The following is a 27666-nucleotide window of genomic DNA, read 5'->3' as shown; positions in this document are numbered from 1 at the left end:
GCTGTCTTCGACTGCTTTCCCAGGCTACAGGCAGGGAGCTGGAAGGGAAGCAGGGCTGCCAGTATTAAAAGCGGCATCCATAAGGGATCCTAAATGTGCAAAGCGAGGACTTTAGCCGCTAGGCTACTGCATTGGGCCTTCATATTTCACATTTAAATGACATCATGCAGCACTTATCTGTGTCAAGCTTATTTATTTAGTGTAATGTCCTTTAGAGCAGCACTTTTTGTCTACTCTCACACACCTCCCCTTTTAAAAGATTTACTTACTTGAAATGTAGAGTTACGGGGGGGATGGAGATGATAGATAGATAGACAGACAACTTAGATCTTCCATGCTCTGGTTCACTCCCCAAATGGTTACAGTGACTGGAGCTGGCCCAGGCTGAAGCCAGGAGCGTGAAACTCCACTGGGATTTCCCACATGGATGACATGGATTCTCTGCTTTCCCAGCTGCATTAACAGGGAACTGGATCAGAAGTGAAGCATCTGGGAGCTGAACTAGCACTCAAATGGAATACTTGGTGTTGAAAGCAGTAGCTTAACCCTTTCGTTTTTAAGATAGTATTCTGTTCCAGTTGGTGAAGGACAGGTTCTTATTTCTTTGAGAATATTTATCACACTTGTGTTACTTGAATTGTCTTTTCATCTGTTGTGTGTGTGGTGTGCTGTGTGTGTGTCTTGGAAGCTTCTCAAATACCTGACTGAGATCCTCAGCTATCCATTCATACCTCAGTGAAGCACTAACAAGCATACTGAAAGCTTGTAATTGCATAGAGCTTATAATTAGTAGGACTTGCTGCAGTATTTTTTCCCCAAACTTCTGGTTCTGCTGACACATTAGTGGTTTGAGCAATCCACTTGGTGAGTAGAAACCAACATTTCTGCCCCCCTCAAAGTCATAGACTATAGCAGAGAAGGCTAATTAGAATGCATCACTCAGTAAAAAAGGAATTTTGTGAAACTTTGTTTTCTTATTATTCACCACATTATGTACTGGACTGATTTCATAAAATGAGAATTTTGTATGTAACTATTTTTTTTCAAAGAAGTTTGAAAAAATACCAAGTGTGTGATCAAGTTGATCTCCAGCTATCAAGACAGCTATGTTTTTTGGAAATGGGTGGTAAGTTTCTCTAGAGAAACTACCCTTGTTCCTGCTGGTGTATGAGTCAGTATCAGCCATTCAACCATTTGATGAACGTGTGCTACAAGTTAATACTGTTCTGGGTACTGAATATATATCAGTGAACAAAACAGACACACAACTCTCCCATTCTTGGGACCAATAATGTACTGTGGATATATAGAATCAACTATACAATGTTTAAGTGCTGTGCTTTGGCATCATGGTAACAGAGGGAAAGCGGAAAATAATGAATACACACAGATTCTGGTAAGAGGGTAGATTGGTAGGAGTTGTGGATGTTCTGGTTCTTTCCCAAAGTATAAAGCAAAGTATCATTTGAGAGTGAGAATGGGGAAGTGCTATAAGCTTGAAGAGAAAAAAGAAGACATGAAGTAAGTTACAACAGAGCTTAGCCAAATATAGCTTGTGGCCAAATCCTGTTTCTCTATAGGATTAGCATAGTTTTTATATATTTGAACAATTGGGGGTATAAAATCTAAAGGTGCTACCATATAACAACATGTAAAAGTTACATGAAATAAAAATATCATTAATTCATTTACATATTGTGTATGATGATGAGGAACTTTAAAACAGAGACAATGTACTCCAAAGCCAATGCAGCTAAATGGGTGATATAGTTTGGTATGAGACTAAAAGAATTTTTAAAGGCAAACGGAGAAATGTTTGGAAGCAGGAAGGTGAAAGTCAGCATCCACCTCATCTCCCAAACCAGACCGTGTGAGAAACAGCCACCTGGAGAGGGTGACACTGGCAGGACTGTTCCAAGATACCCGTCAAGTTTCAGAGTTCTAAAATCCAAGCCAGGGAAAGACTTTTTTTTTTAAACCTCAGGATGCTGAGCTTTCTGTCTCCATTTTCAACAGAATATTCCCCTTTTAGCTCAGAACGCCACCCAGGTCTCCTACATGGGTGACAGACTCAAGCCATCATCTGTCACTTTCCAGGGTGGGCGTTAGCAGGAAGCTGAATTAGCAGAGGCAGTACTCAGATCCAGGCACTCCACTATGGGATACTTTTTCTTCTGCAAAATTATGAAGAGTATTGCCTACTTGGTGGGTGTTGGCATAGTCCCTGGTTTTTGCTAGGCGCTTCCCACCAACTGAGTCACCTCCACCTACTAGAAATGTTTGCCTTGTGATACAGAAACAACACTCTGCACATGATAACTGTGAAGACAATCGTCATGTGACTGTTGTCCTTTTCTGGGTACTCCAACAATTACGCAGGTCTCTGTCTTGCAAATGAAATTATCTACACACAGAACCTTTATGTGTAACCATGTGTAATCAACTAAGTTATCAATATAATCATCACATAAATTTCTGTAATCCAAATTCACCCTTATTAGGCAAATACAGTAATGTTTTTAGAAATGAAAGTTACAGCTTTTACCTGTTGAAACTCTATTTTTTTTAGTTTTAATTTTTGAGATGATTTTTGAGTATTAAATCAATCACCTGCTGCTTAAGAGCCAGTTTGGGGGGGCACATTTTTGATAACTGGCCACTTTCCATTGTTAGATTACACAGACAAAAAGAAGGCAAAATTTTTTAAATGGAATGAGGATATCTTTTGAGTAGTAGTAGAAGCATAAATCCAGACCATGATATTCAAAACATGCTGAATGTGAACTACTTAAATTTTTAAACTAGTTATGCTTAAAAGGTACATCTCTGCTATCTATAAAATACATTTATTTGGAATGCCATTGAGGCAATGATTATAATTACACATTAAAACTCATTCAATTATTTCCTTTCCCAACCATGTCCCAACTGTTTATGATTACACATTTATTACTTTTCTAGAAGTATCCTCCTACACACTGAAAATTCCATCATAAAAGAATGTTATTATGTATAATGCTTCTAATGGTAGACATTCAAATGGCTTACCTCATTTGATACTTTGAATCAACTACTACAGATTATAAAACCCAACTACATATGGTTCACTAATTTTTTCAAGAACATTCATAGAATGGGAGAACTAGTCACAATGGAGGACCTGAGGAGCAGGCCCCGTGATCAGAAGAACCGCAGAGCAAAAAAATGATGGCTGCACGTGGGCGTCCCATTTCTAGACTTGGGCCCTGACACAGAGACCGTCAGACAAGCACATAGAGGGGCAGATTTTACTTTATTGCTACATCAGTCTCACAAATACACCTAACACAGCAGAAACACTGAGCGAGTAAAGTGCCAATGCAGAAAGGTATGAGAACAGGAGGAGGAATCCAGTTCATCTCCTCTGTGTCCCCAACCTGAAAGGATATGTCTACTACACAAGAGTGAGGGCAGTTGACCTACCAGGCAATCCATTCTATAGACACTTGGAGCTAAAGAATAGAAAATCATACCACATAGGGTCTGTGCAGAGTATGGAAATACAAAAGTCAGAAAACATTCATTCCTCAAACGTGTCAGATAGGGAAATACCAAACAATAAAAACAAGATTTTTCCAAACTTTCTATATTTGCAATGGACATCTGATATGGAGTGAGAGAGGTCTGATATCTTTTGCTATTGTCTGTGTTCAGAACTGTGGTCTAGGTAGACATTCTTTCTTTCAAGCCCTCCTTCAGAGGCACCAGAATTTTCTAGGACTCTGAGAAGAACTGAGCTTGCCAGCTCCCTAAAAGTAGGCCCACTGCTCTTCATGAACATCCAGGAGATATGAGCTATTAGAGTAATCAATTAGTCAGCATTTAAAGAAGGCTCATGAAAGCTCATGAGTTTTCAAAAATTATTATTAAATTCTTTTAACAGTCAAAAAGCTTTTATTTCACCGAAGATAGAAAAGATGTGGAATTATGAAATCTATAGAAAAAATAAATGTTTTGGTATCTTTAGACATTTTTTAGGTGCCTCTATCAAGCCTATACCTTAAAACACAATTATCTTGTTTAAGAATTTAGTTGACTGTGCTAAATGAAATTATGATGTCCTAAACTCATTTCACCCAAATTGTTTCTATCCCTATGCTAGAAAATCTCTGATTTTCAGAGGCTAGATGGAACACTAAAGGACATTTGAGTATATCTCTGATGCCGTACCATCTTGAACTCAAATGGCCAATCAGCTGCATCATTCCAGAACCCGAGAGTTTGGGTCTCCTTTGGTTCAGAGGGAATCCAAATAAGGACAAGCCAACAAGAACCTGCAACATGCCTCATCTGTGGACAAGAATCAAGGCTCAGAGCTTTCCACTAGGGAATTAAGAGATGAAGTATTTCAGCACAGTACTAAGATGAGAAGCAGACCAAAGTATTAACCTGGTAGGTAAGGGAGGAGTGTGGAGCAGCCTCAGCAGAAAGGTCCAAGTCCCTACTTTGTGAGAGGGGGTTATGGCTGGAGGGGGCGCTGAAGGCTAGAAAGGCTGGTGTCACCCCTGCTGGGCTTTAGATGTGACCTCCCAAAGGGGGCCGTGCTTGCTTGTCTATACAGCAAGCAGGCCCAGGGAATGACCTAGTCACAACTGGATGCAATGTGGTTGCTTAGTTGTTTAAATGAGGTTCATCCAATCCATGCCCTGAGGCAGCTCCTGTGAAGTCAAAAACATTCAGAGTTTTAGAACTGTTTGGTAAGCACAGGAGCTGTATGCCAGACAGGATAGTTGGCAGTACTTGGCAAGGTTCAGAGTGGGACCCAGTAAACACTGAGAATTGCTATGAATCAAAGATCAGCTCAGGAATATCTTAATGGCATGTTAACAGGTGGCTAGTTTTTTCTGATGTAGCCAAGCACTTATTAACTGAAGGGTAGATTCTTTTTTAAAATTTTATTTATTTTTATAGGAAAGATAGAGTTTGCAGGGAGAAGGAAATACAGAAAGAAAGATATTCCATCTGCTGGTTCATTCCCCAAATAGGGGCAATGGCAGGAGCTGAGCTAATCCAAAGCCAGGAGCCAGAAGCTTCTTCTGGGTCTCCCACATGGGTGCGGGGTCCCAAGGCAGACCTGATTTATGGACAGGAAGAAAAACAGAGAGAAGGATCCTCCATCAGTTGATTCGTTCCAAAAATGGCTCCAATGGCAGGAGCCAAGCCAATCCAAAGCCAGGAGCTTTTTCCAGGTCTCCCATGCGGGTGCAGGGTTCCAAGGCCTTGGGCTATCCTCTGCTGCTTTCCCATGCCACAGGCAGGGAGCTGGATGGGAAGTGGAACAGCTGGGACACGAACAGGTGCCCATATGGAATCTTGGCGTTTATAAGGTGAGGATTTACCAATTGAGTCATTGCACTGGGCCCCTAGAGGGAAGATTTCTGATATAGGTACTTGTGTCCTTAAGCTGACCCCCTAGGAAAAAAAGCTTCAAAAAATTCTTGTGATTTCTTCAACCCTTTGAGAAGGGGCAGGAAATTAGAAAATTCACTGCTTATTTCCATCCCAGAAAAGCTTTTCCAGGTGAGCATCTCCACTCATTCATTCTATTTGGTACCTTCATCTGGTCTGGACCTAATCTGAGCTTTTCATCTCTTTTCCCACTTCTAGTCCCAGATAGATGAGGTCTTGACAGACAAGTAAACATCAAGGGCCTGACATGATGGCTTAATGGCTATATCCTTACCTTGCAAGCACCAGGATCCCATATGGGCATTGGTTCGTATTCCAGGTGCTCCACTTCCCATCCAGCTCCCCGCTTGTGGCCTGGGAAAGCAGCAGAGGATGGCCCAAATCCTTGGGACCCTGCACCCACATGGGAGACCTGGAAGAAGCTTCTGGCTTTGGACTGGCTCTGGCCATTACAGCCATTTGGGGAATGAACCAGCAGATGGAGGATCCTTCTCTCCGTTTTTCTTCTCTCCATAAATCATGTCTGCCTTTCCAAAAAATATAAAGAAATCTTTAAAAAAATAAATAAATAAAAGCAAGGCAGAGACACAGCCTGGACCTTGGGGGCAATCACAACAGTACATAGATTATTACTGAGTTTTCCAATTCCTTTTCAGAGAGGGATTGAAACTCCTCCCTCTGTGGTTCCTTCTGGCCCCTCTCCTCTAGGAGATCTTATTTGTTTTCATACCCTCATATTTTAGGTATGAAGCAAAGGGGTTTGATTTTGGGTTAGTGAATTCTTCATGGGCTTGGCACACAGGAGGGAGGGCCAGCTGGAGGGATGCTATCTTCGTAGCATCTCTCTGGAAAGCACATTGTCACCTGCTCTGCAGTTTCATCACACTTTCAGCTTGGAGATATGATGCAACATAGGAACCTTGATTTGGAAGTCAGATCTGAGTTTTAGGTCCCTTCTGCCACAGATGCAACATATAAGCTTGGACAATCAGGTTGCTTTTATGGGCCTTTAAATGGAAGAGCTGGGCTGGTTGATCACTCTGGGCTCTTTGATTCAATCATACTGGAGCAATCAGCAGAATAATGCAAAAACATTTAAATGCCATGACAAAGATATCAAGTACCTCTTTCAAATAGCTGAAAGGAGGTAAAGGTCAGGTTCCTGTTTATTATACAATTTAACTACAGGAAAAGAACCAGGTGTATCTACAGTGAAATAGAAACAGGTAACTCCTATATTTGACTAATAAAAGCGAACTCCTGAAAGAAGCAAGAAATAGGCCACAAGTAAGACCTGGCAGTGTCAAAAAAAAGGTCTATAGTTCTAATAAATTAAGTGATCCAAGGAGTAGAAAACAATGGCTTTAACCAGACAAGTTCTCTAAGCACAGACTATAGTCTAGAGAGGTCTGGGTGGAAAGGAACCCCTGGGGCTTCTATTTGAGGGAGGAACTTGGTCCACAGCAAGTTGCTACTGTATTTGGTTCGAACCCAGTTTTCTCAGTTAACCTGGTACATATGCACAAACGTAGACACACTACAGGCTGCGGTTATGCCTCTGAAGTGCTGAAATGAGAAAGAAATATCAGAAAAAATGTTAACAAATTCAAAAAAGAGTGAGGGCAAGAAAAAAAAAGCTTTGGTTTAAAAGTTACTCATTTCCTCCAACATTGGGTGGTATAGTTGCTATTCACTCTGCAATGTGGGCTACAGAATTATGCATGATAGTGAATTATGGGGGTGGGAAGAGGTAGTCTTGATCCCATGCCATATCTGGGAACCTTCTAGCTTGAGACAATGTATTGGACATGACCTGACTCATTTGGGTACTTACTTGTCTTCATTCAAAGTAATTGTCTCCACAAAAGGGATTTCTTCTTTGTCTATCTTCCCCATGATCAGCCGATGATTATCCAAGTTTATGATGCACTGAGAACAAAGAATCACTGATCCTCTATCAATGACCTCACTATAGCTCCCCATAAAAGATAATCCCCATTACAGAGTACCAAAGGGAAGATGCAATCAATCCTACCTTCAGGGATCGCAGAGTTTGGAGCCCAAGGGACAGGTTTTTTTCATTGTCCTCTAATAAAAACAAAAAACAAAACTAAGATTTAACCATTTCCAAACTGGTTCAGAAGGGAGCCATATCATTGTTGGGATTTCATCCATCCATTCAGCCAATCAGCCAACCCAATAAAAATCTGTTGAGTAATTTTCCAAGTTCAAATGTGATAAAGTCAAGATTCAAACTCAGATTTTTTTATACTAAAATCAAGAACTTAGAATAGAAAGTATAAAGGAGGTGCAGGAGGTGGGGGGAAATTATCATGATATTCATGGCAAAGAAGGAATATCTTGCCCTCTGTTATCAACTAGCATAGAAAGCTCTCAGGGCACATTTTCACCTGTCCACAAAAATATTTTCTTGTTCCTTGACTTTATTAAAATCTGAGTTCCATCATTCTTTTTCTGAGTGACTGTCAGCATGTCGTGACCATATGTCAAGGTCCATCTAATACGCTGGAGGGCAAAATGGAACAAGTTCTATAATGCAGGAACATGTGGGCCATGGATTTTGAAGAAGTCTATAGGTGTGAGATTACAGGAGGGTTTTGAGGGACTAGAGAGAAGGTTTATATAAAGGTTCATAGAAACATTCTCCAATTCTACTCACCAACCACAGCTGCTGGGCAGTCGAGGCGGAGGGAGCCTAGTGTGATTACCAGGTGCTCAATGTGGCCCACTACTCTGAGATGCCGGGGAAGAGAAAGCTTTTCTCCTTCATGCTTGTGAGATCGGACATGTTCCTTGAGTCTGCACCAGAGAGGAATACACCACCATTACATTGCCAGGGGTTTCTGGTAGAAACTGGCACTGCCTACCTTTTGAACTACAGTTATAATTCTCCTGGGATTTTTTTTGGTGATGATTTACCAGAAAAGGGCAATGCAGCCTACATATTTCTGTACTTTATCCTAAACACAGCATTAAGGACATAAAAAGACTAGTTTCCTTTCCTATTCACAAAAGATGTACACCACTATCTCTGTATTAGTGAAGGAGGGAACATGACACATTTAGAAAATCCTATTCTGCATCTTAATATCCCTACCTATGCGTGAGGCAGTCTAGCTAATATGTCCTTTTACCCACCTGTGGGTAACAGAAATCAGAGAGGGCAGGTTAATCCTAAGCTTAGAAGACTCTTTGCTGAATATCTAATGTTCTCTTTGTCCTTTCAGTTTTAATCTATCATCATCAGTTTCTCTTAGGCTTAAGGTTAAAGAGCGACAAATACTTTTTGCTCAGAGTATTGTAACTGGTAACAGCAAGGAATATCACAGAGAAAGTCCTCATTACTTTATGCAGAGGAGGAAGCAAAACGCACAACACCAGGGCTTTCCACAGTTATGTAAAGCTGATTGGAATAGCTAGCACTGAGCTATTACGGGTTGGTGGATAAATACTTAATTATGGACTTTCTGTGCCAACACTTCTATTTCTCTTCTTTTTCTTTCTTTCTTTCTTCTTCTTCTTTTTTTTTTTTTGCATTATCGCCTATCCAAAAGGAAAAGATAATTGTAGTTTTACAGACAGTTATTAATTCCTCTGGAATCATGACAGCCAGCTGCCTAATTAGGTACCAGGACATTATTAGTCTTTCTGGAACCATCATGCTGCACTACATCTCATCTCTTCGACACACCAAGCAGCTCAGGATTTTTCCCACAAGAACTCTTGAGATCTAGGCTCCCTGTGAAAGAGCAATATAAAGCATGCATAGGGCCAAAGAGTCACAGTGATGATGAGGAATGAGGACAGGGCAGACATAACAAAGAACAGATCACATGGCAAGGGTCACCAGCAAAAGAAATAAAGCACTGTGTAAGTTCTTCCTAACAGTCCAGGTACCTTGAACAAAGTCACTAAATCTATGTTAGTAATGGCTTCATTATAGTGTTTTGGGTTGGGAAACAGATTGTTGTACTTAGGGCTAGACATAAGGAAAATAATATTGTGGTGATTCCATTGACTGTAGGATAGACCTCAGGGCTCATCTGGTATTTTGGAGGAAATAATAGGCATAAAGAAAGAAAGAAAAGTAGACGCTGAGTTAAAAGGAGGTAAGACGGAAAATGGCTTTCTCTGACAAAATGAGAACCCAATTCCAATTGCTAGACAACTGAACCCTATAACAGATATCTGCTTCACACTCTGTCCCTAGCAGGAGCAACAGTAGGATCTGATTGTATATGTTTTTCATAGAGAAGAAAGGTACTAAGAAACGAATGATTAATTACCTCCAGAATGGGCCGGGCCCAGGAGCAACAGCAGTCCTTTTTGAGGATGGGAAGTATGACCCAGAAAGAGCCTGAGTAAGCTAAGGCCAACTACATTTCTGTTTTTATTCATATGGGGTCCACTAACAAGACAGCTCCTTCTAGTTTGCTACTTGGTAGAACAGGACAGGACACATAATGAACTACACACTCATTCCAGTACCCACAAGACTTTCCTCAGAACCTAACAGGTGGAGTTAAAGGTGTGTCCAAGGTTTCCTGGATCATTGGTTTCTCCCAGCTGACAATCCACCACTCTTCTGCTCTTCAAAAGACTCAGTTTCTGTTTGCAGTCTGAGCCCTCCAAGCTCTCTTAGAGCCTCTGTGGAGACCCTTTGAGAATTTTTCTAACCTCAAAATAGATTCAAGCAAAAAGTGCATTCACATCTGACTTGCATGTAGCACAAGTGGTTACTTACCCCAGTCTGTCCACGCAGGCTGAGGAGATGAGATTATATTGACAGCCTGTGTCCACCAAGGCTTTCACATCCTTTCCAGCACACTGTGAGGAGGAAATGTACTGTTCAGCAGGAGCCAGAAAAGCAAAAGGGAAAAGAGATGCAGAGGGTAGGCAGCAGATGTCAAATGAAAGGCAGGCCTGGAACACATGCTCCCCAATTATGGGTGAGTATTATCCTTTCTTTACAAACTGCTCAATCTGCCTTTCATTGGATCTTTCTGATGGGTCCAGGACTGATAGAAGATGAAGATCCCAAGGGACTTTGAGTATTTCATTCTATATATAAAGTAGCTCATAATCTTTGGATATTTTTAATCAAAATCCTTTGAAAACCAGTTGAAAGCTTTGGTCTTCCATGAAGATGCACATCATACACAACACTGCATACACCTTAAAGCTCATTTAGGAATTCATGATCAGATCCATACTCCATAAACCTTGGAGGATAGGACTCCATGACTGGAATGATCAAAGGCTATAAATCCTACTTTTCAGAAAATATTAACCTTACCTGGCAAGAGACCAAAATCATGTCATCCTCCTCAGATTTCTTTAGCCCCTGAGACTTCTTGAGCTCCTCAGCCTTAGCTTGACTGAACTTGTTGGTCTTGGAGGCCCAAGGGATACGACTGCTTCGGAGCTTAGATAGATTGGTCTCCATGAGGCGCCTCTGCAGAATGTTGTGAGGTTGCTTGGGGAACACAAAGCAGAAGTTTCTCAGTGACAGGTCACTTCCCCTTTGTCCCACTGTTCCCCAGGTGCCACAGAAACAATGAGGGAGACTCAAGTAACTGAGCTTTATCTTTACTTATTTATTATTATTGCTGTAAAGGGAGACTTTATTGGTATCGTCAGAGCGAAGTACTATAAACCAGTTTGCAGTAGGCCACTCTGAATGAATGAAAGAGCAAGGCAGGACACTGAGAAATGTGGACAGGGCCAGTGAGTATCCTCCAGCTCCAGAGGACTGTGGGATCTCTGTGATTTGGACTAACCTCAGCCTAGTGCCTTTTCTCTCCTTACAGGGGGACTTCAGGGGGAAGTAGCTTTAGTTTGGAAGAAGTGATCACTATATCTTCACATGTGGCTGTAAGTCAGTGTCTTATAAAAAGGACAGCTTATTTCTCCCTGATTGGAGAAATCTACTTGCCCTGGAAGTCAGAATCCCTATCTACTTCTGTTTTAAGTCTCACTATCTTACAATTCAGTTTTTTAACCTAGCCTGCTCATGGTTTCATGCCCTGGCCCTCCCATGGACTGAGTCATATGAGGGGTAGTTGAGATGAGAAGACAGAATTCACACCTTCTAAGTAACATCATCAGCAGACACAATACAGAATCTGGCAGAACCCACAGAAATCATACTCACTGACATCCTTTGGTAACAAACTCTTGCCCCATCTTGTCATTCCTTCAATGGACAAAAAAGTGGGTGTGCAGAAGAGGCTGACACCAACTAAGAATTAGAAGACTTAATTAACCTTTAGTATGTGTGAAAAGTGGGCTGGCATGGCAGCCTAGTGGCCGAAGTCCTTGCTTTGCATGCACCTGCAACCCATATGGGTGTTAGTTCATGTCCTGGTAGCCCCACTTCCCATCCAGTTCCATGCTTGTAGCCTGGAAAAGCAATAAGAATGGCCCAAAGCTTGGGACCGTATACCTGTGTGGGAGAACCAAAAGAAGCTCCAGGCTCCTGGCTTCAGATCAGCTCAGCATTGGCCATTGCGGCCACTTGGGAAGTGAACCAGTGGAGGAAATATCTTTTTGTCTCTCCTTCTTTCTGTGAATCTGCCTTTCATTTTAAAAAATAATCTTTACCAATAAGGTGGAGGAATCCACTATGGGGAGAGGGTTTGGGGAGGGCTGGGGGGAATCCCAATACCTATAAAACTGTGTCACATAATGCAATGTAATCAATAATAAAAAATCTTTACAAAAAATATATATGTGAAAAGTGTAAGCTCAAATCTGTCCTTTGATAGGGGGTCCCTGGGAAAGACAGTCATATTCTACTGTTTTTATTCAAAACAGCCTCCTGAAAGCAAAAGATGTCATAAAAGAAACCATTTCACTTGACAAGTTTTTATGCCCTGTTTATGGTAACATCCAAAATTTCCCAAAGGATAGAGCTTAGCCCAAAGTGTCTACCAGATGGTATTCTGGCTTTGGTGAGGAGGGCGTCACTCTTAGAAGCCTTGAGCTTAGAATCCTCCTGGGGCAGGGGGTGGCACTGAAGATGCTCATTATCCTCCATCTCACAGATTTCTAAGGAGCAATGAACTCACAGCATGACTCACTGTGACCTTGGTGAGGTGAAGAAATGGATTCCAAAAATATACTGGTTCTTGGCAGAGCAGGCTCTAAATTATTGTCTTTGGAAAAAGGGAAGTGCACTTAAAAGAAAATGAGAGCTTCTAGCTTGATAAGGGACTAGCGGAAGTGCTGACTTTACCAGATTTTGTGATGCAACTCTGGAAGAATGCTTTGCTTCTCTCAAGAAACAGAAATTCTTCATTCTAATCTCTTTCACTAATAAGCCTGGATTCCCAGCTCAAGCCACATTAAAGCAGGGCCTTAGTTTCTGTGAGGTCTATTCTTAGTAGGACCAGCCCAAATAAATTGGACTTGTAGAGCTGAAGACTTGAAAAAACTTCAAAGTCCATCCAGTCCAAGCCCTCTTACCTAAAGCCCTCATTCTTCATTGAGCTTCCTGGTTTCCTCTGAGTTTTGCAGAGGAGTCTAATCTTCACTGAACAGATGAGAAAGACAAGAAAAGCTCTGAAATCATTCTGCTTGAAGTCATCCCTCTTCTGTCTTTTCTTCCCTTTCTCCTAGATCATTCCTCCATAGGCTATGGAATATATTCAAAGTTCCTAGCTATTAGGAAAAAAATCCTCCATCCCTTTGGTTCCCAAACCTCAGATCTTGCTTCAATTCTACTTCCTCCTTTAACGATATCATTGCCTGGAATGCTCTCTTAAAAATTTAAACCATTATGTCCATTTTCTTGTATCCTATATTTCCTTCACGAGATCATTTTTCATTTCACAACACTGTGATCATTCCTAATTTTCGAATCCTGTAGACACTTTACAGTTTTAAAATTTTTCTTGATACTTCACAGTATTAATTTCACCTTTCTAGTGCATTTGGCCCTTTTAACCATTCCTTTTTGTTTTAATTTTCTATTTATTTATTTTTAAAGATTCATTTTATTTTTTATTGGAAAGTCAGAAATACAGAGAGAAGAAGAGACAGAGAGGAAGATCTTCCGTCTGATGATTCACTCCCCAAGTGAGCACAATGGCCGATGCTATGCCAATCCGAAGCCAGGATCCATGAACTTCTTTCCGGTCTCCCACATGGGTGCAGAGTCCCAAGGCTTTTGGCCATCCTTGACTGCTTTCCCAGGCCACAAGCAGAGAGCTGGATGGGAAGTGGAGCTGCCAGGATTAGAACTGGTGCCCATATGGGATCCTGGCGCATTCAAGGCAAGGACTTTAGCTGCTAGGCCACCATGCTGGACCCCATTTTTTTATTTTTAAAGATTCATTACTTATTTGAAAGTTAGTTCTAGAGAAAGAAGGGCACACATACACACACCAAAAATGAGAAAAAGAGAGAGGGAGGAGACAGACTTTTCATTTGCTTGTTTACTCCCTAGCTGGCTACAACGGTCAGGGCTGGGCCAAACCAAAGCCAGGGGTCTCATTTTGGTCTTTCCCATGAGTGGCAGAGATCCAAACATTTGGGCCATCTTCCATTGTTTTTCCCATGTAAGTGCAGCAGTCAGTTTACAAACTGGCATCCATGTAGGATGCTAGCTGCCTAATCATGGTCTTCTAAAATTAACAATACCTTTAAAACACATATAAAATAGAATCAAACTATAATATTGCTCTGAAACTTTGCTTTTATTTAATGAGTGAAACATGTTTTTCAATGTCAGTACACATGATTCTCTTTTTCATAACTAAGAAATATTCATAGTATATCTGAGGAACAGAAAATTTACAGTCAGCAAACTCACATGACCCTCACTTGTGTTTTCCTTGGTCATTTTTTAAAATATATGCACAAATTTTAAACGACAACATAGCTGTACATTTCTTCTGTTCCCAATTTAAATTCTCATTAAAATGATAGTAAAAGAGTAAAAATGTCTAAACTCTGGAGAACAAAGAAAACAGTAAAGGATATAAGGAAAATGGCAGATGCTGACAAAACTCTGGAACCTGAACGATAGGCAGAAAAGTCATAACCATAACTAAAGAAAGTTAAATGTTTTCCACCGTTTTGCTTTCCATAAATCTGGAAACTATACAGAGGCATATAAAAAAGGGCTGGAAGTGAATTATTATTTAGCCAATATGTGTATTTACATGATTTATTTAGCTTTTGCATGAGCTGGAAGCCACTGTTAATTGGCTAAATCATGCAGAAAAGACAGCAGGTATAATGCCAGGCTTACCCTATAACCAGCTCTGCACTAACTTCCTTATGTCTGTCTTCCTTTCTGCATTTTAAAATAGCACATCCTCTGCAGACATTTAAGTTTATGATACTAACAGACCTTGATTTAGCTATTTAACTGCCAATGTGCCTATAGGTTGTCTCCACACATTCGCCAGTAGGAACAAGGCTGTAATGAACTCAACACTGCATTTTTACTTAAACTCTCCTCCACTGGCCTCTAAAACTATTGTTCTCTTTATTCTGTGTTGTTTCCAAGGTTTCCTTTACCCTTGGCCATTTCTTAAATGTTAGTGGTTCTCATTTTTCTTTCATGCTTTTCTCACTCCTCATAGCCTCTTATGTCAATTTTATTTGCTCTTAGTACACAAATTACTACCCTTATAATGACTCTTGGGCTTAGACGTCACTCTTGAGTTTTAGACCCATATATCTGCTGTCTCTTTGAACTGCTTTACCTCGACACATCACAGGAACCTCAGACTTGAACTGTCCTGCTGATCTTTCTCAACTTGTATTTTATTCCTATTTCAGGGAGTGAAATTTTGCCTTCTTCACCTATCATTATTTCCTCCTTTGTTTCTACTGTTACCACTAAATTAAATCCTCCTAAAACATTACTTTCATATTCTCCTTTCCCTACAGTGGTTCTCTAACCAGCTGTATATAACAGCTGATTTAGCACTCAAAAGCTTCCACTACCACTCATTGTATTTTCCAAGTTCATCTTTCTAATTTCTCCATGAAGATTTCCTACTTTAACAAATTGCCAATTGCCACAAATTACCTTGGGCAAATTATTAATCTCTCTAAGCATTACTTTTCTCTAAGCCTCACTTATAATAAATGCACTTTGAGTTCCAAATATTTGTTCACTTTTAGCACTCTAGGTTACATCCTTTCCACCAACCTTGATAAATGGCACCATCAACACACATTGATTTTCTTTTCCTAACCTGTTATCTAAGGCACTATGTGTTGTTGCTTCTTCCAAAGTATCTAATTAATCTAGTTCCTGCCTTCACTAACTCCAATCCAATCCAAGCCACCATAATTTATGGGTACTAAGCTTCCTATCTTTTTTGGCCTTTTTTAAAAAAAATTATTTATTTTTATTGGAAAGTCAGATATACAGAGAGGAGGAAAGACAGAGAGGAAGATCTTCTGTCTACTGATTCATTCCCCAAGCGGCCGCAATGGCCGGAGCTGTGCCGATCTGAAACTAGGAGCCTGGAGCCTTCCCTGGGTCTCCCACGCGGGTGCAAGGTCGCCATCCTCATTTCTTCTGTTCCCAGGCCACAAGCAGGGAGCTGGTTGGGAAGTAGGACCACCAGGATTAGAACTGGCGTCCACAGGGGATCCTGGTACATGCAAGGTAAGGACTGTAGCTGCAAGGTTATTGTGCTGCCCCCTCCCCTTTAAAAATTTTTTTCCTTCTTTTGCTTTTTTTAGCCACTCTCCAATTTATTCACTGCACAGCCAACTACAATTTATAAAACCTAAATCAGATAATATACCTCCTTACTGGAAACTTCTCGATGACTTTGCATTATTCCTCAAACAAAATTCACTTACTGAAATCTACATGACTGCATCATTTGGCCATGGCTTCTCTCCAGCTCCCACCTACACACTGCTCCATTCACACTTATCTCTTTGCTCCAGAGCCCTCTCCCACTCCAATGCCCTTGTATCTATCTGCTGTTCCCTCTACCTCAAATGTTCTTACCCTAACACTTCAAACAGCCCATTCTTATCCTCCTGGTCTCAACTCAAGGGTCATTTCCTCAGAGACTCCCACACCGGCCAGAGAGTGACCATCTCTCTCTCTTAATATGCTACTATATAATTTACTTACAACTTTTTGGGTTTTCTTATTTTTAAAAATTATCATTATTTTATTTTGATGATCTTTATATAGTTGGTTAGGGCGCAAAGGGTCAAGGGCTACAGGAAAGTGGGTAACATCACCGTTTCCACATTCTCTTTTTTCCTTCCTGTGCCTGGGGGAAGGAGGGAGATAAAGGGAGAAGCCCCACCCAGTCTCCCAACCATCCCAGGGTCTCCAATGTGGGGCATGCTCTGAGGGCACTGCTCAAGTAGTTTTGATAGTTCAATTGTTCTGAATTGCTGCCAATCTTGCCATTCCAAGCACAATGAAATCTCTCCAGAATCCAATGGTTGACAAACATAGCCCACCTTAGAGTCACCATTTGCCTATATTTTCACCGCCAACACATGACTTGGGTAGTTGATGGATTTGTTCTGTCCTCCATTCTCTGTTGTGATACCAGGTGTGACCATCTCTTTAAGTACTAACAGAATCAACTATTTCATTCATCACAGTCACACACCCAAAATTATTCTGCTTGCTTACTTGTTTACTATTTCCTCTCTCTCTCTCTCTCTCTCACACACACACACACACACTCCAGAAAGGCGGGACTCTCAACTGTCTAGATTATGCTCTATCCCCAGCTTTTGGTGCATGAATAAATCTCCATCCTTTATTTCTTCAGATTCTTCAGAGAGACTTTACTGATCAATATGATCTAGCTCTTTCTTGAAGAATTGCTTCAATAGCCACACTTAAAAATTTTGTCTATTCTTTGATTTTTGCTTTATAAATGTGCTTCCGTGGTTTTTACTTATGTAGACTGAAGCACTGGCTTTCTGGGGGTTTTCCTGATGCTCTTCATGATATCCAAGCACTGATGATCAGGATAGGGACTGCAGATACTCTGGTGGCCTTTTGGACACATTTCTCAGGTAATCTTCCTAACACGGATTCTGCTTTATGTTAAACCTCAACAATTCAAGTAGTCTCTGGTTCACTATTGTTTCTGAAATGTGACTGATGGAGGCATCAAAATACTGACCAACAGACTTCCTCCATCACCATCAACGGCATCTGAGGGACAGGGGTGCTGTGGACAGTGTGGTGCTTTGGGTGGAATTAGCTAGTGCTTCTCAATCTGGCACCCATTTTGCTTAAACACCTCTTCTTTTTTCTTTAAAGGTTTATTTATTATTCTTCAAAGATTTATTTATTTTTATTAGAAAGGCAGATTTTACAGAGAGAGAAGAAATGACAGAGAGAGAGAGAGAGGTCTTTCATCCACTGATTCACTAACCAAATGGCCACAAGAGCTGGAGCTGAGCTGATCCATAGCCAGGAGCCAGGATCTTCTTCCAGGTACCCCACATGGGTTGCAGAGGCCCAAGGACTTGAGCCATCCTCTACTGTCTTCCTAGCTCATAAGCAGGGAGCTGGACAGAAAGTGAACACAAACTGGTGCCAGCACTGTAGCCAGAGGATTAACTGGCCTACTATGCTATCACCCTGGTCCCCTATTTATTTTTTAAAGTCAGAATTACAGAGGAAGAGAGAGAAGGAGGGAGGGAGGAAGCACTGTTAGAGAGAGGGAAGAGGGAGAGAAGAGAGATTGATCTTCTATTTGCTGGTTCACTCCCAGACAGCCTCAACAGCCAGCCAGTACGGGGCTAGGCTGAAACCTGTTGCTTCATCCTGGTAGCCCAAGCACTTAGACTATCTTCCACTGCTTTTTCCAGGCAATTAGCTGGGAACTGGATTAGAAGTGGAAGAGCTAGATCATGAATTGTTGCCCACAATGGTATGCTAGACAGCAGACAGTGACTTTAACTGCTGTGCCACAATGCTGGTCCCTAAATATCAGGTGTTTTTTTTTTTCAAGATTTATTTAATTTTATTTGAAAGGCAGATTTATAGAGAGAAGGAGAAACAAATATCTTCCATCCACGCCCACTCCCCAAATGGCCATAATCACTAGAGCTGAGCCAATGAGAAGCCAGGGTCCAGGATCTTCTTCCAGGTCTCGCAGGTGGGTGCAGGATCTCAGGGTTTTTGGGTCATCTTCCACTGCTTTGGGACATGAACTGGGATGCATAAGGATCCTGTTGCTTGAAGAGGGAAGATTAGCCAATTAAGCCATTGCACCAGGCTTCCTAAACATCACTTTTAAACACGTTGTAGAATGGAAGGAAAATGGAAGTGTGAGAAAACAGTCTATGCTGAAGGAAGTTACAGAACACCAAGTGAAGAAGAGCTCCTAAAGTCCCTTTGCCAGTCATTATAACTCATGCCACAGGGAACCCAAAGAGAAACTGACCAGTTTTCCTTCTATGGATTCACAACTGGACTAGACTGGTAAACAGAGCAAATAATAAAAGTATCTTTGTATCCAAGGTCTCTGGCTAGCTACATACAACCACTTAGAGCTGCATAGTGCAGGAGTCAGCAAATATACCCTGACTGCCAAATCCAGCCTGTTACTTGTTTTTATAAAATTCTATTGGACTATGCTCAACCCTGCTCACTGACTATGTGTGTGTTTTACAAGAGCAGAGTTAAGCAGTTCAGGCAGGGACTATTCAGTCTGCAAAGCCTGGTTCTTTCTAGGAAGAATCTGACAAGCCATACTCAGAGTAGCAGTTAGAAACGTATGCTTCAAAGTCAAAGCTGACTTAGTAAGTACTTACAGTGCTTTTGTGAGAATTAAACAAATGCCCCATTCAAAGCATTTAACAGCATGCCAGATATGCAGTAAATATCCAACTGTGAATAAGTGTATATGTGCATACATGTATTTTAAATTCTCAGGCACAGCCCAAAATTGAAGCTTGATACCATTTTTTTTTCCCCAAAAGGACCTGAAATCATCTTGCTCCTCATATACTGTCTGTAGATAAACATGATTTCCTGATTCAAGATTCAAGCCTGCTATACATGGCTCCCTCTCTAACCCTGGGTATCTAAAAGGGCACTGAGATCTGTACCTTGTCTCAGTGTATTAACTGGATAGACACATGACCCTTCTACACCATGGGGACACATGATGTCCTTGGCTTTGCAACTGTTCAGAAACATATGGGAATCTAGCTAAGGCAGGCTGCCAAACTGCCCCAGGCCTTCTATGTTGTTTCTTAGCCTTTATCATATAACCCAACAGACATGTTATTTTTAAGAAAATATCTTTGGGCTAAAGTCCTTGCCTTGAGCGCACTGGGATTTCATATGAGCACTGGTTCTAGTCCCGGCAACTCCACTTCCCATCCAGCTCCCTGTTTGTGGCCTGGGAAAGTAGTCAAGGACAGCCCAAGGCTTTGGGACTCTGCACCTGTGGGATACCAGGAAGAAGTTCCTGGATCCTGGCTTCGGATCGGCATAGCATCGGCCATTGTGCTCACTTGGGGAGTAAATCATCGGACAGAAGATCTTCCTCTCTGTCTCTCCTCCTCTCTGTATATCTGACTTTCCAATAAATAAATAAATCTTTAAAAAAGAAAGAAAATAGTTTTATTCCTGATTGTTGCCTACTATGTGGATTGGTCTGAGTTGGTAGTTTCCTACAGTGGAGATGGAAGTTTTGTTAGAAAGGATTCAGACATGGATGAAGAACTGGGCTAGAAGACAAAATTCTTACTCTGAAGAGCGCACTCTGAGGCAGCCTACTCCACATGCTGTCTTAAGCTAGGCTGGCTCACAGGGAGTGATAATGCCATACTCAGACATTGGTCTACATTTCCATCACCACATCAGAGGAGGCCAATCACTTCTTCCACAGAATTCCTCTAGCACTTCCTGAGAGTAATGTCTTGGCAACCAGGATAGGCTGCTGGGTGGTGTTACCTACCTACTCCTGAAAATGCCTCTTCAAAATGCCATCTTTGAGTAACAATAAAGAGCCCAATCCTACATTGTTCAAAAATCAAACTCCTTATCCTTTTTTTCTTTTCTTTTTGCTATTTTTGTTTTTAAAGAGTCATTTATTTTCATTTGAAAGGCAGATTTACAGAGAGATTGAGAGAGATCTTCCATTGCTGGTTTACTCCCCAAATGACTGCAATGACTGGAGTTAAACTGATATGAAGCCAAGAGCCAGGGGCTTCCTCCAGTTCTCCCATGTGGTACAGGGGCCCAAGCATTTGAGCCTTTCTCCACCACCTTCCCAGGCCAACAGCAGGGAGCTGGATCAGAAGTGAACCAGCACCCTTAGGGGATGTCAGTACCACAGGAGGAGGATTAGACAACCATTGCTTGGCACTGACCCCTCCTGATTCTTATTTTCTTTCATTTTCTCCCTTCAACCTGCTGCTTGTATAGCCTTAACCATTCTAGTAACTGACAACTCTCTTATTTCAATAGCAAGCTCAAAACTCACGAGGTCCTCCTTGACCACTTTGTCTTTAAGACTTTTCATTCAATCCATCAACTTTGTCAGCTTTGACTTTAAAAGGTATCCATGACTTGATCTCTTCCCGGCCGTTTATAACCATCACACTGCTCTCTGGCACCATCCTCTCACCTGGATTACTGAACTGTGGCCTCCTAAACTCTGTTTCTATTCCTGCCCTTTACAAGTCTAATCCACACCAGCAGCTTGAACAATATTTTTCTAAAATGAGTCATGTCACAGCATCCCTCTGCTCAAAATCTTCCACTAGTTTCCCATGGATCTCTTAACTGAAAGCCAAATGCCTGAGTAAGGACTAAGAATCTCTAAGTAGCCTGGCTCCCAAGTGTGTCTCTGTGACGTTATCTCCAATGACCCTGTCTCTTTGCTGCAGTCACACTGGCCTTCTTGCTACTCTTCAATCATGTCAAGTGCATTGACACCTCAGGGTTTTCCATTTGCTTCTCCTTCTGCCCAGAGCACTCTAACTGCAGGATATTTTGGATCCCTCATTTCCTCCTGTTTCTCCTCAAAGGTAATCTCTTGAGAAGCATTCCTAGACCATTTTATAAAAGAGCCAAGTTCCATCTCAGCTTGGCCACTGCTTTCCCTTATACTTGTTTATTTTCTTTACAGCACTGATTATTACTTGATATGTAACTACTTGTTTTATTTTCTGCCTTCTCACAAGAACACAAATTGCATGAGAGCAGATATGGTTTGCTATTAGCCCTCTGGTGCTTAGATTAGTGCCTGATACATAGTAGAGCTCAATAAATATCTGTGTAATAAATTAATTAATCTGTCCTGCCCTTCCTGTTAGCCTGTTCATTCCCTAGATAAATTTCGTAATTTCACCTTTGTGGTCCTAGAACCTAGTCTTTGGCTGTCTGTCTCGAATACAGTAAGTATTCAGACAATGTTTGCTATAACTGGGACACAATTGGGGCTTTGGAATTCCTCACCTGGTATATGGTGGTACTTCCTAATCCTCTTCTAGGGTTTTGAAGTTCTCTAGCACAAAACCTTGGACATTATGAACATCTACAGGGGACCTCTACTGGATGCTCTAATTGAGTTAGTATCTGACCAAGTCTTTCAGGGTCAGTTCGCTTCACTGTGTTCTTCCATCCTTCCTCCAGCCAGGCTTTCATTTTTAATTCTAGTCAGTTTTTCTAAAGCAGACTCAATCATAGTACAGAAAAAGACTTTATTGCCCAAACAAGGGTATGTTCTAAGGCATACAGGTCAGTAATAACCTCACATAGCAAAGACAACATGACAACATGTCATGACAACATGACAAGATTTTTTAGAAACTAAAAGTTAGTACAATGAGATTTTTTATGACCTTGGTAGCTAAAACAAGAGAAATTATAATAGGCAAAACTCCAAGAATGGAGATATTTTTCTCCAGCTTCATCATGCCTTAAAAAATAATAAATAAGTCCTTACTCTTACAGAAAAACCACTGTAAGATAAAAGGATAAACAAACTGAGAGACATAAGAAATCAGATTGGTTTCTGCAGCAGTCTTTGTGGCAGTCAGCTCTACACACACAGGCACGGGGCAAAAGCACTTTACATAACCACCTTTGACTGCCCACCAGTGCTCCCTGCCAATCTAACAGGGGCTGACAGTCTGGCATTTCACCAAAAAAAATTACAGAAACGGGATAGTATGAGGTAGACAAATCGGAAAACTTAGCAGTGCAATGCACATACGGGTTACTAGCATGAGGGAAAACAAGCCAGGGCGGCTCACAGCGGCTCAGCCCCCAGGGTTGGTTTAATCTAATTTGTCCTCTCTCCATCCCTTCTTTCTTCCAACCCTCGATTGAGACTAACCCTCCTTCTATTATTTAAGGTAAGAGCTATTTAATCAACTCTGCATCCTCTAAATTTTACTTCTAGCGAGAGAAAACGGAGTCAACATTATTACATCATACCAGACAGATTTATAAAGTAAGGTAGTATGCATGCACTCCCAAGGTCATTTCCAAGATTGTACTGAGGCTCCAACAGCTTCAAAAGAGCTTAAAGCATACTACTTCATTTGTGCCTCTGTCAGCATTTGCATTTCTCCCAGCCCTACCTTGGCCTGTCTGGGTTTCTGTGTAACCGCTTGCACATTAAGGATGTGAGATCAGGGAGGGAGGGAAACCAACCCCATGACAACAAGGTTCAGAAAGTGTGAAGCGTGGGTCAGGGTTTCACAACCAGCTGCTGTGGGTCTCACTCATAGCAGTACCCTCCATCCTGGAGATGCTTCCTTGTTCAAGCCTGTTCCAGGTTATCAGGTCCTGGTGGCTCCATGGAGACAGATGGGAGCAGAACAGCAGATGGAATTCTTCCCTAGCAGAAAGCAGCCTGAGGAATCCTCCATGGGAGGAATCAGAGATAATTCTTTGGGCTAGGGAACTCCTGGACAACCCAGCACAAGTGAATGCGTGTATCTTAACTCCAGCATGAAAAAGTCCACATTTTAATTTGCCTCTTAATACTTCTCTCTTCATTGGTTCCTGAGGCCCCAGGCTTGAGGATTATTTTGGACTGAAGGAAAGAAGGAAGACTTAATTTGACTTTCCCAGTGAATCTAGACTGCTTTCACATGAAAGAAAAGAAAGTCATCTCTTGTAGGAATACGTTTCAATTACTCATCAGTGTGGGTTGGCATGATTCAGAACTACTACACTATATAGAAATAAGTAACTTTTAAAAATCAGAACCAAGATAACTGGAGTAGTTATCTGCTGCACATATTTAGGTAGTGTCAGAGAGGGGAACCTGACACCACTTTCTGTGTCACTGGAGCCATCAGAAAGGAAGATGCTTTGCTCGCAATTGCCTTCTGGGGGACAGAATGGCAGTGTCCGAGAACCAGGGGCAAAAACCACATCCAAAAATCCAACATTCCAAAAACTCCAAACAAAACAAAACAAAACAAAAACACTAGAAAAAGTGCATTTATTTCAACTGTAGAAGACATTTAACTAATGTTTTCCACATGATGAATAAAGCGACTGTGAAATTCAAGGAAAACAATTCGACCACAAGGAAACTCCAGATACAACGACAATGCTAAAGTTGAATTTGGCCCCACAGCACTACAGTGACTGAGAGATGAGAGATGAGAGACAGGTCTTTAACCTGGTAGCCCTAGGTCACCCCTCTCCATTCCACAGCAGAGGCCAGTAGGATCATCCCAGTCGAGGGCCCCCAGTCCTCTGCTTCCCCAATCTAAAGCCCAGAACTGTTCTGCTACAAAAAAGATTCCACCTGCCCCAGCTCCAAGCACGGACACATATTAGCTGGTCAATGAGCCAGAACATCTGGCTTCCTCCCTCTACCTACTCCTTGAGGGTGGGGCTGGAGCTCCTCCTCCTCCTCCTCAGAGGATGATGAAGAGGGGATGATGAAGAAGATCTTCTCTTCTCAGAAGAGGATGAAGAAGAGATGTCTGGGAGTCAGGAAACGGTCATATTCGTCCTTTGCCCCTTGCTTAACACAGAAGGTCAAAAGTAGACAGACCAAAACTGAAGAGGGAGATTTTGTATGGGGGTGGGTGGGCACGAGAGACTTCAACCAACCAACCATCTGGATATGGTGAGTGCCAAGAAAACCTCCTTGTCCACCTGCCTAGGGTTCTTACACGTCCCCAAGGAGTCACCTCTGGCTGGGTCAAGAGAGCTGCCTCCTCCGCACCAAGAATACACGCCAGGATGGGGAGCCCAGCGCAAGAAGGCAGGGTGAGGTCTAAGTTGGGTTCGGGAAGGGCAGAGGCAGTGAGGGAGCGAGTGAGGGTCAGTTCGGAAGACCACGAGGAATCCCGACCGAGCGCCTGAGGGACAGCAGACAGCGGTGGGCCAGGCTGACTCCAGGCTCGGACCCGGGAGGCGGCACGGTGTGCGGGGACGCCGAGGCGGGCGTGGCCGCGGGGGTGGCTCACCGTGTCCTTAGACGACCCCAGCTTTTTGAGGCCGTCCAGCGGCAGCAGGTCAGCCGAGTCCTTGTGGATGAACTGCACCGCCTGCTTCATCCGGCGCTGCTGCCGCAGCGGCGCCGCGTCCCGCATGTCGGTCTCCTTGCGGGCGCCCTCAGTCAGGAGCCCTGAGTAAAACATCGCTGAGGCGCGGCGGCCCGGCAGCCCGGGCGCCCGCGCTCCTCACAGCCCTCGGCCTCGCGCTCCTCCAGCGCTGCCCGCAGCCGCGCGCCTTTTATAGCCGAGCGTGACGTCACGGGGAGCAGCCAGTGCGCGCGCTGGGGGCGGAGCCAGCACGGCGTCCCCCCCCCACACACACACACCCCGGCCCGGCGTCGGGGTCCCGCGTGGGCTTCGGGCCGGCGGGAAGCGAGCGAGGAGGGCATGGATGGATGGCTAAGCGTCCTCGGTGGCCGCTTGACCCAGGCGCGCTTTCCCGTGCGGGTGCCCCGCGGCACCTGAAGCGGGTTGGACTCTGGGACCCCTGGGTGCGAGCAGCGTCTCTCACATTAACCGCCGCCCCGGGGTCGCCCCGCTCACCTGTCCACGCCGTGGCTGACCCGGGGACCACCGACAGCTGGGCCATGCCCGAGCGCGTGCTGCAGTTGGGTCCCCGCAGAGTCCTCTCGGCCTCCACCGACCCTTCCCGGCCACCCTCCTCCCCGACGCCCTCAGGCCGGGCCCAGGAAGACCAGCGGCCAGCGGCCAGCGGTCAGCTCCGAAGTTGGCAGAGCTCCGGGTGTCTCCCACTTGAGCTCGGTCCCCACCCACCGGGCCACGTGACTGGAGAGAGGGCAGCGTGTGTTGGACGGGCCTGAGCCAGACCTTCCCGGGACCCTCCTCCTCCTGGCACCCACTGCTTGCAGCAGGAGCCGGTGCGCCTCGCTCCTGCTCACTGCCTGGGGCATCTCAAACTGAGCAGTGCGGTGGTCTCTCTTCCCTGCTTCCAGTGCTGCAAAAGGTTTCCGCGGCTGCTCTGAGCAAGACCCCCCAGTCGCGGGTGGGCTGCCCTCACCCACCTCGCTGCTCACTCCTCCTGGGTCTTCTTGGCTTGGCTCCCTGGAGAGACGTCGTTGTCTCTCTCTTGCCAAATGGCCTGCCCTTGAACATGCTGTTCCCTCTGCGCGGAGTGTCTCCCCGCCTCCCCCAGCTTGACTTCCCAGACCTGGAGCATTGTCCCAGTTTCCAAGGGCACGGACTGCTGGTGGGAAAACAAATCCAAGGTGGGCTGTCGCCTGGCCTCAAGGATTTCCCACACTGCCCCTAATCCGGTACCTTCCCACATAGGTGAAGGGCAGGGCCCTCAAGCTGCGGTAGGACGGTAGGACGGCTGCTCACCTTCCAGGCCCCTGGCACTTCTGAGGGTGAATGCCAGCGGCTTCTCTAGCCTCTTCTGTCCTGTTGCCTGGATCCCCGTCTGGTCACTCCTCCAGACGCAGACCGCCAAGGGCCGGGAGACAGCTTTGCCTTGTCTCTCAAGGATGAGCGCCTCTGAACTTGGCGGAGCCTCAGAACAGTGCCTACCCCTGGGGTTGGGGCTGGGACAGCTAGGCAGGTGAAAGCTGGGGGTAGGGGAGGGGAGTGGTTGAAATGCACGCTTCCCAGGCGGCTCTGTTCCCTCCTGCAGCCCTTCTCGCTGAGGACACCGGGGAAGAAAGGGGCTGTTCTCACAGCGACATCCCTCTGGGAACACGCAGAAGCCTGGATCTGTCTGGTTGAACTGGAATTTGGCCGTATCAAGTGTTGCTGAAAAATCAAATGGAGCCCGGCTGGCGCTGGGAATCTTTTTGTGAATTCAGAGCCCTTTACTGGAGGGGGATTTGTGTTCTGCAATCGGATCTGTGGCCACAATACCAGCCGGTTCCCTCACTGGTCAGACACCTTCTTCTGTCAGGCTGATACCGTCAATGCCCCTTAGCATAAGCCAGTGTGGGGAGGCCACTCCCCGCTCCCACCCCCCGCCAAACACTGAGTTGTTGCAGCCTGCAGACCAACTGCTCTGTTCCAGAAGAATCACCCAGTGTGGTATATCCAGTTCACCCAAGTGACCTTGAGTAAGTCACTGTCTGCTTTGAGCCTCACTTTGCAGGTCTGAAGAATGGGTGCAGCGAGCTTGCATATACAGTTGGTCTTTAAAAAACTCTTGAGGGCTACCCCCACAAAGAAGATTATTACCCATTCTCTGGATGATCTCCTTGTTCCAGTGATCCATCTTGGAGGAAACATCATGGATGTATTAAATCCACAGGCTTTGGAATCCAGTACACTGGGTTCAGATCCCTGCGGAGTCACTTACTAACTGAATACTAGCAAGTTACTTCTGCACTGTGAGCTTTTAGTTGCAGGAAACAGGACCCGTAGCATTGGCAAGTTTTGGGACAGCTCTGAGGCTCACATGAGACCAAAGTGCATTATGTATGTGCATGGGGCATGGGCTTTGCAATTGGTGCCCACCATCGTTATCTGGGACAACCTCAGGGTGCCCCTCTAGTCTCCTTACAGAGAGTCAGGCCCTGGGCCTCCTGCTGCTCCCTGTAGCTCAGGTCTCCCAAGGCAGGGGCTGGTCAGCCTGCTTCCTCTCACTAATGGCTGGATTCTGGATTTACCTTGTCTAGTGACTCCCTCCCAAAATTCTCCACATCCTTTGCTGTAGCAGAGAATCTGTGCGTGGACACCATACTAGAGCAGGCAGGGTTCTTCTTTTTATTTATGTTTTTCATATGAGGGACAAACCCAATTGGA

At 43.7% G+C, this 27666-nt stretch overlaps 1 protein-coding gene across 1 annotated transcript; it reads right to left on the bottom strand.

Annotated features, from left to right (window-relative positions):
• Positions 1-6613: 6613 nt before the first annotated feature.
• Positions 6614-25065, bottom strand: NRIP3 (nuclear receptor interacting protein 3). The gene is made up of 7 exons (XM_040988961.1): positions 24892-25065; positions 10766-10945; positions 10214-10296; positions 8129-8268; positions 7484-7536; positions 7283-7377; positions 6614-7014 (listed from the first exon to the last, which is right to left on the bottom strand). Exons 1-7 carry the CDS (start codon positions 25063-25065, stop codon positions 6999-7001), a joined length of 741 nt encoding a protein of 246 aa, XP_040844895.1. The 3' UTR covers positions 6614-6998.
• Between the last annotated feature and the right edge of the window lie 2601 nt (positions 25066-27666).

Source organism: Ochotona curzoniae, unplaced genomic scaffold (assembly GCF_017591425.1).
Source record: "Ochotona curzoniae isolate NIBS_2020 unplaced genomic scaffold, NIBS_Ocur_1.0 contig_517, whole genome shotgun sequence".
NCBI classification, from domain to species: Eukaryota; Metazoa; Chordata; class Mammalia; order Lagomorpha; family Ochotonidae; genus Ochotona; species Ochotona curzoniae.
The sequence above is the reverse complement of the archived record's forward strand: the minus strand, read 5'-3'. Positions and strand labels throughout refer to the sequence as shown.